Source organism: Gymnoscopelus microlampas (assembly GCF_963454915.1).
Source record: "Gymnoscopelus microlampas genome assembly, chromosome: 19".
NCBI classification, from domain to species: domain Eukaryota; kingdom Metazoa; phylum Chordata; class Actinopteri; order Myctophiformes; family Myctophidae; genus Gymnoscopelus; species Gymnoscopelus microlampas.
Window position 1 is genome coordinate 40,345,819 of NC_139956.1, and position 14,954 is coordinate 40,360,772.

The 14,954-nt window shown below is 42.1% G+C and overlaps 1 protein-coding gene across 1 annotated transcript in view; it reads right to left on the reverse strand.

Annotated features, from left to right (window-relative positions):
* Positions 1-1,894: 1,894 nt before the first annotated feature.
* LOC311035477 (uncharacterized protein) overlaps positions 1,895-14,954 on the reverse strand; it is a 29,807-nt gene continuing 16,747 nt past the window's right edge. Inside the window, exons 6-25 of the mRNA XM_084043712.1 lie at positions 14,241-14,267; positions 12,086-12,935; positions 11,323-11,667; positions 9,912-10,027; positions 9,042-9,090; positions 8,901-8,951; positions 8,780-8,815; positions 8,467-8,516; positions 8,241-8,293; positions 7,725-7,951; positions 7,252-7,508; positions 6,237-6,356; positions 6,011-6,149; positions 5,672-5,761; positions 5,486-5,557; positions 4,289-4,374; positions 2,876-2,969; positions 2,557-2,598; positions 2,135-2,380; positions 1,895-2,042 (exon numbers count right to left, since the gene is read on the reverse strand). Coding sequence (XP_083899838.1) covers positions 2,023-2,042; positions 2,135-2,380; positions 2,557-2,598; positions 2,876-2,969; positions 4,289-4,374; positions 5,486-5,557; positions 5,672-5,761; positions 6,011-6,149; positions 6,237-6,356; positions 7,252-7,508; positions 7,725-7,951; positions 8,241-8,293; positions 8,467-8,516; positions 8,780-8,815; positions 8,901-8,951; positions 9,042-9,090; positions 9,912-10,027; positions 11,323-11,667; positions 12,086-12,935; positions 14,241-14,267 — 2,970 coding nt within the window. The 3' untranslated portion in view covers positions 1,895-2,022. The remainder of the gene's footprint in view (positions 2,043-2,134; positions 2,381-2,556; positions 2,599-2,875; positions 2,970-4,288; positions 4,375-5,485; positions 5,558-5,671; positions 5,762-6,010; positions 6,150-6,236; positions 6,357-7,251; positions 7,509-7,724; positions 7,952-8,240; positions 8,294-8,466; positions 8,517-8,779; positions 8,816-8,900; positions 8,952-9,041; positions 9,091-9,911; positions 10,028-11,322; positions 11,668-12,085; positions 12,936-14,240; positions 14,268-14,954) is intronic.

Consider the following 14,954-nt stretch of genomic DNA (forward strand, 5'->3'; position numbering starts at 1 on the left):
TCACTGTCTGTCTGTCTGTCTGCCAGTCTGCCAGTCTGCCACAGTCTGTCTGTCTGCCAGTCTGCCACAGTCTGTCACAGTCTGCCAGTCTGCCAGTCTGCCACTCTGTCACAGTCTGCCAGTCTGCCACTCTGTCAAAGTCTGCCAGTCTGCCAGTCTGCCAGTCTGCCAGTCTGCCAGTCTGCCACTCTGTCAAAGTCTGCCAGTCTGCCACTCTTGTCACAGTCTGCCAGTCTGCCATTATTCTCGAAACCGCTAATTGCTGCTTGCAGCTATATTTATTATTATATTTATGTGATTCCGTTCGTTTTAAATTCGTGTTTAGATTAGGGGTTGTAATATTATTCATTTAAAATTGTATTTAAAAATTCTGTATTTAAACTATACACATCTGTAGGTATTGTTGCTGGCACAGCTATTTACATTGATATTCACACAACAACTTAGGCACCGCACAGCATCGGCGATTGCAATGTAAGCCTGCCCTATACTGTAAGCTATAGGCCTACAGCTGACATCAATAGCTGTCTGATTACAGACAGAGCACCCATGGTCCATAAAGTTATGTCTTTCTTTCTAGAAATGACACAACTAAAAAAAAGTTGGGAAACACTGCACTATAGGATGCCAGGTCTACATATGGCCTGGCATGATGTGGCATATCTGTCTACATAACATGCTATATAAGTTATTTTAGCCTTTGCATAAGCCTGCAAGGTCATCAAGGCTAGGGCAAGTGCTACGGCTATGGCTATGATATGAACTGTGGATATTCCCTTAGCCAAAGTCTGCATGGATGCTGCCTAAAAGAAAGGGTGCATAGCCTCAGCCTGAGCCCTCATTGACTTACAGAAAGGGTGCATAAAGGGCTCTGCCTGAGCCCTCACTGACTTACAGAAAGGCTGCATAAAGGGCTCTGCCTGAGCCCTCACTGACTTTTCAAACACCCATTTCAAATAGGAGGGACAGACAGCCCTCGAAGACGTTCACGTGAACACACACCTAAATCAGTGAGTCAGTAAGGGAGCGGATTGGAATTGGGCCAATATCTGTTCACTTCCTCCCTAGTAGGCTGCAGGTGTAATGGAGGTAATCAGTTTGTTGCCAGATTTTGCAAGAGAAATAAGCAGCCAGGTATATGAAAACACAGCCCAAAAGAAGCAACTAGGCTAAGTTTTACCACTTTCGGCTATTTGAAAATAGCAGCTCCGCACCCCCCGACTCCCCCTATAGCCACGGCCTGCTGGGCATGGCCGTGGGCCAGAAATAAGGTGAATAGATCATTTTAAAGAAACTAGGATGGCGCCCCCATGGCCCCCACAATAGGGTTAGGGTCAAGGTTAGGGATGTTAAGCGGAGTGCGTTGCGGCTGAGATTTAATTGAACTCTCATGTAACACAGTTCATCTTTAGCCTACCATAGGCATATTTATTGTATCGGGCGGGAGAGATACGACGTGCTGCCGCTCTGTATTTGATCACAATAACATCTGACCGGAATAGGTACAGGTTACAGGTAGTGCAAAGGTAGAGTCAGGGATGTCACGTCCTGGACACACTGCACACAATATTGCCATCTGCAGGACACAATGAGTAAGGGCGCACATAATGTTGCATTTAACACCCCCACTCAAACTTAGCTTATTGTGGTACATATTCATAACAGAAAACATATTATCATTATTCACATCCAACTACAGTTTGAACATCAAACAACATAAGTAGACATACAATCTTGTTGTCTTGTCATCTTGTTTACATACTAACACAGACATGTATAGGTAACAGTATCTACAGTACAGAGTTATCTACAGTATATATATATATTAAATACAAATAAATAAATAAATTAAGATCATTCCATCAATATATTTCTTTCTGTACAACATCCTGCAATCTAGCAGAAACAAGTAGTATAAAAAATAATAATGATCACCTCACATGTTTCTCTCAATTAAAGTACAAATCAAAGAGACGTGTCACTGGACTAGTTGTTGTCTCTTCATTCCTCTTCAGTGCTTGTTTATCTGCCAGGACCTTCTGCTGGAATGTGAAAAGAAAAAGAAAAATCATGTCTCACAGAACTCCACCAGACTGGACTGAAAGAAGGATTTGGAGTCGTTTTTTTTTCTTACCCAGATCGTTGAAAAGACACGACTCGTGCTTCTGCAGAGCCTCGTAGAATGCTGATATTGCTGATGTTCCTTTTAGTTCTACAGTGACGAGCATTTTTCTCATTTGAGTTTGATTGGGCGTTGCGCTCCAGATTTCGTTATACATCTCAATTGTGAGAATGCCTTTTTCCAAAAGCTCATCTGCTATACCCATAACCATTGTGACACGTTGAACTAGAGCACTCCAGTTCTTCCTCACAAAGTTATCTATCATGCAAAAAAGAAAAAGAAAAAATATAGACTTCTGCCGTCAGAAAAGTAGAGGTGTAATGAACTTGTTAATGGTTAATGACTGAGGGGAAAAGGGACATCACATTAATTAGTTTATGATTCATGTCTTTTTTTCAGGGTCAAACATAAAGGTCAGACAGTAAAGATCTTACTTGTTGTCTGGCTAATCAGAGGTTCTTTCACAGCTGATGCACCTGAGAGCAAACAAGAATCAGTTGATACTGTAACAGAAATGAGAAGTAAAGAACAAAGAAAACAAGTAGCTTCTGAAGTCACAAGCTGCATCAAACACTAGACACAATATTCATGAACTGATTCACTAAATTACATCATCAGCAATCTGAAAATCTGACCAATTCAATGTGTCTTCAGTTGATAACTTAAGCAACACTATGTTCATTTAAATGCTATTCCATGTTAAAATACACGCTGTAATAATAGTTTGAATGATATTAGAAACAGGAAACTAACCTGCAACCTGCATTAAACCTTCAGCCACCGTTGCATCATTACTGAATCCACTAGAAAGGCTTGGTTTTAATGCTGTTGTACTTGCTACATCACTCTGTATGTAGAAAAACATATATTAAAACTCCACAATAAGTTACTTAACTATACATTAGAAATGCGCGGATGGCCTCTCACGTCACCCGAATCCAAATGTACAAATTAATTATCCGCCCGTTATCCAACCGCAATAATTATATTATCCAATTTAAATATCCGCACCAACCGTTTTTCCCGTATGTCAAAATATTATTATTTTCTATTATTCCCCGTTAGTTTTAGTATTAGTTGTGCCGTGCGATGCGATCATAAAAATGCATTGATTTAGCCTATGGAATGTCGGTGCGTCTTTTCTTTTTTTTAAACCAGTGCTGCGCTGAACATACAGAGCACACTGGTCTGCTGCGCTCAACATACAGACTCCGCGCGGCATCTAGCATACAAGCATCCAACATAGATGCGGCATCCAGAGCGCACTGCTCTGCTGCGCTGTTCAGCGCAGCACCGGTTTAAAAAAAAGAAAAAAGACGCACCGAGATTCCATAGGCTAAATCAATGCATTTTGTGATCGCATCGCAGAGGCTGCTCTACACACTCACACAGACACAAGCACGCAGAGATTTAGCTATTTTATGGATAGATATATTAGATGTCATTAATTTATTTACCGCAATATTTCACCCGCGGTTTATCCGATATTAATTCATAATTATATTTGATTGACCCGAATCCACCCAAACCGCGGTTAACTGCGGCAACCGCGGCTAAAACCGCGATCCGCGCATCTCTACTATACATGTATTCAGTTGTAAAACTGAATAGACATTATGGCTGCATTATATATGCTTATATGGACATCCATTAATAATTTATTTAATCATAAACACATTCTAAGGGAATGATCAGTAGGCTGTCCTGAACAGTTTCATTGGAAATACAAATTAGCTGGATATGTGTTTTTGGTGTCATGGTTGTTTTTGAAATAAGGAGAGTGTATGTTCCTGAAACTATAGAGCAAGTAGATCTCATATTATTTTACAGAGCTCACCAGAATAAGTGCACACATTTTAGTTACAACAGGTATCAAAAGCCCTACAGCTGACACCCCAGGGTAATGACTGGGTCATAAAGTCTGGTTCGGCAAGTTTAGTCTACTCTCTATATCATTTTATAATTACAAATACTCAAGTCACTTTCCAAAGCCCAGGTTAAAACCATAGGTTACTGTGACAAATAAACCCTCAGAAACATCATTAGGTTGAGTTGCTCCATCACCACAAACCATTGTATTTTCAGTCTTTCAAACAGTGTCATGTGTCCCATGTCTCTGACAGACTTCAATCAGCTGTTACTTCTGACTCCCACTCAGGTATTTACCTGAACATGATGTGAGTCAGGCTCTGTGTTTGGTTCTGACTCAGGATGAAGACTCTGCTGTTCTTGAAGAGACACCGTAGCCTCACCTACATACAACAATACATAGTTACATTACACTGCTGTTCTTGAAGAGACACTGTAGCCTCACCTATAGACCAGAATATATCGGTTACATTGACATGTTCTTCCGTACAGATGTGATCACACTGATGGTGACCATTTATGACAGAGTAGCTGTCATTTGTCGCAAAACGAATAGTGGATGTCAGTGTAATGTTGCCTTTGAGTTTCCTCATGAAAAGTTTTCATGCATCAGTGGCATACGGTATACTGTAGTTATGACTTAATTTATGGCAGGCCCCAGTGCATGTTATTATGACAGGCCCCAGTGCATATGACAGGCCCCAGTGCCTGCTATTATGACAGGCCCCAGTGCATGCTATTATGACAGGCCCAAGTGCATGCTTTTATGACAGGTCCAGTGAGGCCCCAGTGTATGCTATTATGACAGGCCCCAGTGCATGCTATTATGACAGGTCAGTGCATGCTATTATGACAGGTCCAGTGCATGCTATTAGAGGCTGTCCTAGCTTATCTGATTTCTTGTCTAGAGGGGTGGGTTTAAAATCAGCGGAGAGAGACTGCGCCTGATCCCATTGGTTCACCGATCTGTCCGTCACCGTTTTATTTTTCAGCAAAAATAAAAAAATAAAAGCCTGGAGATCGAGGCTAATGCTATTATGACAGGCCCCAGTGCATGCTATTATGACAGGCCCCAGTACATGCTATTATGACAAGCCCCAGTGCATGCTATTATGATAGGCCCAGTTCATGCTATTATGACAGGCCCAGTGCATGCCACGTTATGACAGGCTCTAGGCGCTAGAGCAGGGGTTTTCAACTGATTTTGACCCAGGGACCACCATCCTGACTAAGAGCAACCTGGGGACCACCACTATTGTGCGTATATCGTCGTGGTGCATCGGTAAAGTAGAGAGGTCAAAGAGAGATCAGAACCATGGACAGCACTGAAGTTATATGAAGTAACAGACACTCTATCAAATCAACAAGTCAACTTTGAACAGGAGCCACGATACGATATGGATATCAGCTGCCATGCCAATGATGACCGGATGATTGTTCTTTTTTTTTAAAGATGAATAAATGTATCTAACGAGTAAAGAAATGTAAACTCACCTGGCTGATGTAGGAGAGGATGTCTCTTACTGGTGATTCCTTCATCTGATGCATCAGTTCTCTGTTTTCTGACTGTAAGAGAGATGGCAATTATACTGTCTGGTTCTACAATACTGAGAAGCTTGATATCACACAAATTGAACTAATTATTATTATTACATTGTAAAACAGATTGATCACACTTACACGTTTTCTTTTTGCTCGAGCCCCGCTGAAAGTGACCAAGTAGTTGTTGTAGTATGCTGGGCTTTTTCACTGTGCTGCCTTTTAAGTCATCTGACACAAGAACAACAGATAGGCAACATCATTTAGAAATACACTGCAGTTAGCAAAGCAACGTTATGATCAAGCACAAATAAACACAAACATTCCCTTAGACAGGTGACTGTGTGTGTGTGTGTGTGTGTGTGTGTGTGTGTGTGTGTGTGTGTGTGTGTGTGTGTGTGTGTGTGTGTGTGTGTGTGTGTGTGTGTGTGTGTGTGTGTGTGTGTGTAGACAGGTTACTCTGCAGATATGGTAGTGTACCTTGACGAATGGTTGCAGTCCATGCAGTAACATCAGTAACATCACTGACTTTAAGAGTAAATTTGAATGGAGGTGGCTGCTCATAGTAGGCTTCAAAGAAACCTCTGAACTCAGTTGATTTCAGGGTGAATGGCAAGTCCTGCACAGACACATAACATTAACAATTAACTCCATCATTAACACATACAACGTGTTCATAGCTACACCTATCTACACACAAACACACCTCGGGATCAATTTCCCCACTTGGCTCACTCATCAGATGGTAGTTCCCATCTCCCAGTCGACAGAAGGTGTTCTTGTCAACCGTACTGAAACGTCCCTTCTTCAACCTCTTCTTGATGTCCTGCCACACACAAGCACAACAGGACAGGTGGACAAGGTGATGACAGCAGGAGAGAAGGAGGGAAGGGAAGAGGCAGGGGAGTAGGGAATGATTTAAAAAAAAAAAAAACGTTATCTTGACAGGTTTGATTGATTGAATACTTAATTAACAGTTTGCAAAATAGTGCAGAGGTACGATTATACACTGATGCTAAAAGGATAACACAAAAACCCCATGGGCTTGTTTCCATTGTGTATTCATTGTTGTCAGTAATATCGAAGACCAAGTTAATGTTTTTGTCAAAATAAGAACACACTGATGTGATGTGATTCGACTAGTCATTCAAAGCACAGGTGAAATAAAGTCATCAAAGTCGAGCAATAATAGTCACATACAGTAGATTTTGATGGTCATCGATCACTATGATTGATAGAGATCTAATCAAAAATAATTTAATCCTGTAGTGACATTGTGTTCAATGAATACAAAACAGCTCATATTGAGGCATTCTTAATCTATTTTATTTGATATTTCTCTTGATTTCTGCATATCTTTCGATGCAGTGATGATTTAATAGTTAATAAAGACACTGCCTGTAGTTGTTAATTCAACTACAGATTGCTACAAAAAAGGACTCATATCTGATGAGTCAAAACCAAAGTTAGACTGTGTGGACAGATAACCAATAGAGGTACAAGTACTGTAACTTCACACAATATAGGCAGGAAAGAGGGAGTAAACAGTTTGTTATTGTTTACAGGTAGAGGATGACATGCGTTTACACTCCTTTGCAATCTATCCTTCAATAGCTCTAAAAGTTTATGATTTGAAAAGTTAAAACATATTCTGATAACGTTTTACATGATCATCATTATACAAAAAAAAACGTTTGTCTCTATCTTGGTGGATTTCTCACTTTAATATGTGATGAGTTGCAGCTGGCGAGGTAGATGCGGAAAGTGTGAGTGTTGATACTACTCCCCAGATTCTTGTAGACCAGCACCGCTCCGTGGTGTTCATCCTGCTGTGTGTCCAGGTCCAGGACGATGGAACCCACAGGTGACAGGGAGGACACTGACCACTTTAGATGACTACCAGAGGACTGGACTCTCTCGATGGCGGGATCCTTGCCAGTGATGTGTAGGACACCAAATACCTTCTCCTTTTCCTGGCCTGCAGGTGAAGATAATGAGGAGAAAGGATGGAGGGACAGTTTTATAGAGACAACAAGACAGAATGCATGGAAGCCAAAAAAAGTCTGAAGACAGACAATAGTGACTGTAAAATGTTGTTATTTGGATTCACCATAATTATTAATAATATTAGACATGGAATATGTGCAGTTGTACAGTCAATAATTATTATGTCAGATGCAGCATATCTTCTCACCAGCCAGGCACAGGGAGTGGGGGAGCTGGATAGACTTGAGGGCATGTGCATCCTTGTCGACTGTCTGTACGTTGAATATGGGACCAGCAATCATCCAGGGGTTCTGGACGAACTTTTTGAACTCGGACCAGGACAGGATGGAATAACTCACCAGAACTCGCTCCGACGGCTCAAATATCAAGCCTGTTAATGCACACTCATATGTCCCCTGTCCTTCCAGCTGAGCCCTAAAAAATGAACACACATGTGTGCACGCACACACACACACACACACACACACACACACACACACACACACACACACACACACACACACACACACACACACACACAGTCTTATAAGGAATATGCATATAATTACACCAGATGAAGTTAACGTGAGGGGTATTTTCAATGTAAAATATATCTCTGTGACGCAGGGGGATATTGGCCTCTAGCGGCGGTGATGTCACTCTTCGGTTCTCTACAGTATGAAACCAGATAAGCAGATGATGTCAAAGTGATGTCCAGACTCACTGCAAGCGTCCTCTGGAGAGTGTCTCAGGAATGATCATCTCATTGCCGTAGCTCTACCAAGCAAACACACACACACACACACACACACACACACACACACACACACACACACACACACACACACACACACACACACACACACACACACAGGAGATCATTAAGGATCACCAACAGCCATACATACTGTACGTACATCACAAAGAGTATCGGATTTGAACAAACTGACCTGCTGGACGTGTTGGCATTTGTCACAGCATGATCCCAAATACACCTCATCTGGAGGGACAAATAACAACAGTTACACATATTTACACAATATTGGTGATACTGTATTATATATCCCATTGAAAAGCTCAGCTTCAGGACCAGGGCTTAATCATGGACAGAAACATAAGAATCATCAAGTCAAATGTTATCATGATGTGATGTTAACATTCTGAGAGAGGAGATACTGTACATTCCAGAGTTTGAACAGGTGTAGATTTACATTTATGAGTCATATATTTATAAACATATGAATTCATGAAAATCTCACCTACCATTATCATAATCATCCAGATCGGTTTTCTTCAGCTCTGCAGGAAGGACTTAACTCAATGAATAACAACAATGAACTCACAGTTCATTGTAGAATTGATTAAGGAGAGTTACATTATTTACCTTCCTCTCCACTTTCTATCTTCATCATCTTCATCATGTTCATGCAGTCTTCTGTAAAGAGTAAAGACAGTAGACACTTAGTGGATCAGAGGCAGCTCGGAGGCTTACAGTGTAAAGGATGAATAGATCCATGTCTCTCACCAGAATCCTCACCCTCCTCTTCTTCTGAAGACATATTTACACATAGTGCCTAAGAATGAAGAGGCAAAAAACATGAAACAGAATGTTCCGCCAGATTCAGCAAGTCTAAAGAGATGAAAATTCAGAATACTACAGCATCTTTTAAGGACCTAATCCATGAACCCAGTTCAACTGTAAAGGCTTACATAAAGCATAGTCCAAATGCATCTACAAGGGCCTGTGTCCACCAAAGCCAGAGCTGAAATATTCTCAACTCAACTTTAGGCAAGAGCCTTGTGGAAACACACACTTGGTGAACACACAGCCTATTTATAGCATAGCAAGATATCATATGCATTCATAAACATCTTGCATAGAGCCTGTTTTCAGAGAACAAAAGCTGAATTCAAGGGAAATTGTCATATTGTCACATTGAATATACTGTAGACTGTGGATAAAGAGTTGACTTGTTAAAAAGATGTGAAGCTTTGTGGATTTTCTCTTTACAGAACTTGTTTCTTAACTGTCAGAATGATGATTATTTAAACACAAATGTCATGTTATGACACATTTGTTGGAGGTGAGTTTTTAGGTTTTGGGTGAATCTCATAAGATATGTCTTTGCTGTATTGCTGTTCTTTTATTTTTCTCTAATTTCAACTAATCTCGTTTCTTGTCTATGGACAGATTCTAGGACCTACTTGAACAGTAATTAATTATATATGATTGTGTCCATTTGGAGATACTTTTAGCATGCATACTATATTATACAAATCGTATGCATCTGCACAAAGACTTATTTTGGAGGTGCAAATATGTCCCTTATTGAAACCAATAATTAATATATGTTTGGTAATGTGTGTGATTGATGTCAAAGTCAATCGTCATCACCTCAGTGTCTGTCTGGTTAGGAGCTTCACTCGTGGTGTCAGCTCCTGAAGAGGGCGCTATTGGTCGAGGATCAGGTGACAAGTGTATCATTGTCTCAGATGACGTTCCAACACTCACTGGAACACAAGACAGCAAGACATTTACAAAGATAATAAGACGAAAAAAACTGCAACTTATAGTTTCATTATCAATAATAATAATAATAATCAAGCTTAGCTGCTGAACAAATAGCACATTTATTAAAGTCACTGTAAGAACGATCACTTTAACCTATTAAAACCTGGAAAGCATCTGTGTCATTTTAAATTTTAGCTCTACTGTTTAAATAGCAACCCAGCCAGCACGCCCACGTGGGACCCATATGGGTCCAATGCAGGCTACTTGGGTACCAAGTGGGCATGGGCTTAAACTGGGCAAATTATGAGGGTCCCACATGGTCTACATGTGGGCTAACTGGGCATAGGCTTGAACTGGGCAAGCCCATGCCGGGCCCACATGGTCTGCATATGGGCTAACTGGGCGTGGGATGGAAGTGGGCAAGCCCATGTGGTTCCCACATGGTCTGCATATGGGCTAACTGGGAGTGGGATGGAAGTGGGCAAGCCCATGTGGTTCCCACGTGGTCTGCATGTGGGCTAACTGGCGTGGGATGGAAGTGGGCAAGCCCATGTGGTTCCCATGTGGTCTGCATGTGGGCTAACTGGGCGTGGGATTATTACTTATTAGTACCCAAGTTGGAAATCAAAGGGACCATTGAACACCTAAGGCAAACCAAACCCAGTTAGAACCACCTCGGTCCCATATAGACTTGCCTAGTTGGGGCCCACCTAGGGCCCAGGTAGAACCCACCTAAAGCCCACATGGGCATCCCAGTTGGGACCCACCTCGGTCCCATATAGACTTGCCTAGTTGGGGCCCACCTGGGGCCCAGGTAGAACCCACCTAAAGCCCACATGGGCATCCCAGTTGGGACCCACCTCGGTCCCATAAAGACTTGCCTAGTAGGGGCCCAGGTAGAACCCACTTAAAGCCCACAAGGGCATCCCAGTTGGGACCCAAGTGGATCCTGTTGACATTGCCGACATGGGGCCCATATGGTTTAGCCCACCTTGAACCCATATGGGACCCATGTGGACGTGCTGGCTGGGAACGTACGTTTTAAATCTTTAGAACAATGGTTTAGAACAGTGGTTCCCAAAAATAGCAGATCTACAAGCTTGTACATCAGCTATTGTTTAAGTGTTTGAACATTTTTTAATTTTTTTTTTTTTTTTTAACGCAAATCTTCTCTTCTGGGGGTCCACAAAAATGTTTGAGAACGACTGATTTAGAAGGCCTTTGTAGAATTGGCATTTGTAGAAACGGCCTCAGGGTTAAAGTCTGTTGGCAGATCAATTATATTGATACTCACTGCTTGGAGGACTGATGCTGTTACTTCTCCTGGCAGATGGCAGGCTTGGTTCTTCAGGCTCCATCACTACAAACTTCAACATCCTGTCTATCATCTCCTGCTCTCTCCTCCTCAATTCTTCTTGTCGTCTGTTCCAGTCTCCTTCTGTTAATCTTTGCTTTCCTTGCAGTCTATGAAACATCTTCTTCATTAATGAAACTTTATCCTCAGTGGAGGCCTGGCTCAGAACATCACTCATGCTGCCATATCCTGAAGAGGGCGCTATTGATCCACGATGGGAGGATGAAACCTCGTCAGATGACCAGCTGCATAAACTTCCTATCTCAGATGGCGTTCCACCACTCACTGGAACACAAGACAACAGACAACAAGACATTTACAATTATAGATATACAAGAAGGCTCCAATGTAGCCTGACAGCACATCGTGGGTTCGAGTCCCAGTCCCATTCTCGACGATCTTTGCGGCATGTCTCTCCCCATCTCTCTCTCCCTGTTTCCTGTCCATCTCTATTATACACTATACATAATGGCAGAAAGGTTTAAAAATATATATCTTGAAACAACCAACTCAGCATTATTATCGAAAATAATATGACATAGTGTTAGGATTTTAATGTTACAATGTGATAATTTTAAATGATATGCACAATTAATGAAAGAGGAATCTCTATTAAAGTCTAGGCCACTGTTTTCCAACTGTCTTTGTGAATTTATAAAAGTCACTGTTAGAACGATTAAGTCTGCATATCCATTATACTCACTACTTGGAGGATGGTCCATGCTCCATACATCTTCTGGATCCATGCTGTTCCTTCTCCTGACAGCTGACATGGTTGGTTCTTCTGGTTCCGTCACCACAAACCTCAACATCCTCTCTCTCATATCCTGCTCTCTCTTCTTCCATTCTTCTGACAGGGTTGGTTCTTCTCGCTCCGTCAACACAAACCTCAACACCCTCTCTCTCATCTCCTGCTCTCTCTTCTTCCATTCTTCTTCTCGTCTGTTCCATTCTTCTTCAGTTAATGCTTTCTTTCCTTTCAGTCTGTCAAACAGTGTCTTCTGTCTTGTCTCATGTCCCATCTTGAAGTGTCCTGTGTCTCTGACAGAGTTGTCTTCTCTTGACTCTAATGGTCCAGTGTGTCCTCTGTTCACCATGACCATTTCTTCTGTTTTCTCCATCAGCTCTGCCACTTCTGAAATGTCCCACTTGAAAACATCTAGAACATGGTACCTGTAGCCACATTTCTCCAGGAGCCACCTCAGAGGTTCTCCTTCAGACTCGATGTACTCCTCAACACGTCTCCAACCCAGCCAGAATCCCCGTGTGAACAGAACCAGAGTGTGTCTCCAGACTCTGTCCCCCAGCAGCTCCATATGTTCCTCCACTGATCTCCTGTCTGCTTCAGAGAAACCCGACCTGACATCAACAGTCACCAGGACAGCGTGGGGTCCAGGAGAACACAGAGTCACACCGTGTAGAAGGACGTCTTTGATCTTCTGTGATGTTGGTGTATTCGGCCAGTCTGGACAGATCACCACACTCACTTTTCTGTCAGCAACTCGTCTCTGTTGTCTGACACATTGTGTCAGTTTAGTCAGGGTTTTAAACTCCTGGAATATGAGGTGTTCTGTATGTTAGTGATGATAATCAAAACCTTCATTCTATTCATTTTATTTTCATTAAAAAAGCAGATCTACAAGCCCATGACGCATTGTGAGATTTTACTTTTACTTTTGCTTTTACTTGCTATTTTTATTTTTAACTGTGTTTTTATTAACTGTCAGAATATTGGACTCATTTCAGTGTCATATAAGTATCATATAGTTTGGTTACGTTGTAACCTCTGTTCTCTGAGTGAAGAGACTATCTCTCCATCCAACATTTTTCATGTATGGGGAATGGCCCCACCTCACTTGTGACGTGGACATTTATTTAAGACACACCAGTCGTACTGGCACGCACGGGTATATAAGCCATATATAGACGAATCCACAGACGTGCTGCCTGTAGCTGCCTGTAGGCGGCCATTGCTGCGGTGTCGCGGTGTAGGTGCGTTGACACCGCAGCTATGACTGCCTACAGGCAGCGCGTCTGTGGATTCGTCTATACCCATGCGTGGTTGGATGGAGGTAGAAATCACGCACACTTGTGATTTCTATCTCCATCCTCTTTTTTTAAATACATATATATGTTTTTATTATTTATTTATTTTCCACTGTTTAAACCATGCTTAGAACAGGGATTTATATAAATTGTGCTTGAAACATGAGGGGTCACAATTTACCTTATGCGTAAATTCCCACTACCTGCATTAACGAATCAAGGCACGAGGTACCCTAAGACATCCCCGTCACACAGGACTCCAACAGTGTCATTGGAGTGCTCCAAACTTTTTTATTTCCTTGTTTTGGAATGCGCGCCCCACGAGTCACGTAACGGATCCACAGCGTAGCAACGCGATTATCTAGGGATGAGAAGGGAGCTCACTCCGTGGCTTCATACCAATAACCGGATCCCACCACTCAGAATTACACCTAGGTGCGTAAATGCTTGTGTGAGGTGGGGTCATTCCCCATACATACTGCATGAAATATGTTAGGTGGAAGGATAGATATATGAATATTATATGATAATATGTTCTCTATCGTATTGAGACTCACATATGGCTAATATAAAATAGAATCACAACGTCACTATGCAGCAGGTTGTGAGCTTGTAGACTGCTTTTTTTTTAATCTGGGGGGGAAAAAGTTAATTGTGAAAAATTGTGGAAAAAAGTTGAGACACCAGGGTAAAAGTGGTTAAACATTCATGGCAGCAGATACTTTCACATTATCATCAGAAAACATTTAGATTTCATCTCTTTACTGTTTACTTCTTTCATTATAACATCACACACATATCATATTACTCACCTTGTGTGGAGTTTCTGTAAACACATAGGCCCTCATTTATCAACGCAGCGTATAAACCGCCGTATATTATTCCATATATTCGGCGTACACCAACGTCGAAGTCACATTTATCAACGCATCCTACACAGCTGATCCGAGCTTACACTTGGTCCCAGCGTTGATAAATGTCACGGCTGAAACGAGCGTCATTTAAATAACACGCCCCATAAATATTCTCAAAACGCCCCGATTTTACGACATGAAGACGAACCAGAATACGACCAAAGACATGAAAAGCCAATAAGAAACAGCCGCCCCCCCCCCCCCCCCCCCCCCGCTGGCCTCGCCGCACACGCACACGCACACGCCTCTCTCGCTCGCTCTCTCTCACACACACACACACACACACACACACACACGCCCGTAGCGTATTGTCACGTAGGCTTGTAGCCTACATGAATGACATATTATGATACCAATCACATCGGCATGAATGGAATACTTTTGTAGATTAATGTATTTAACCCATACCGAGCAGTGCGCGTTCGAGTTACACTAAAATAAAGCCCTCATGTAGGCTATTCCCATTTCCCAGTGAGACTCGGACCGTCGGACGGGCGAGTCCCGTCCCGCTCCGCATTAATGAGAGATAGCCTGGAGAGAACATTAATGAATGAAGGCTGGTGTGTGTTGGACCATGGGTTAAATGTCTGATCTCCCGGTGGCCATGAAAAT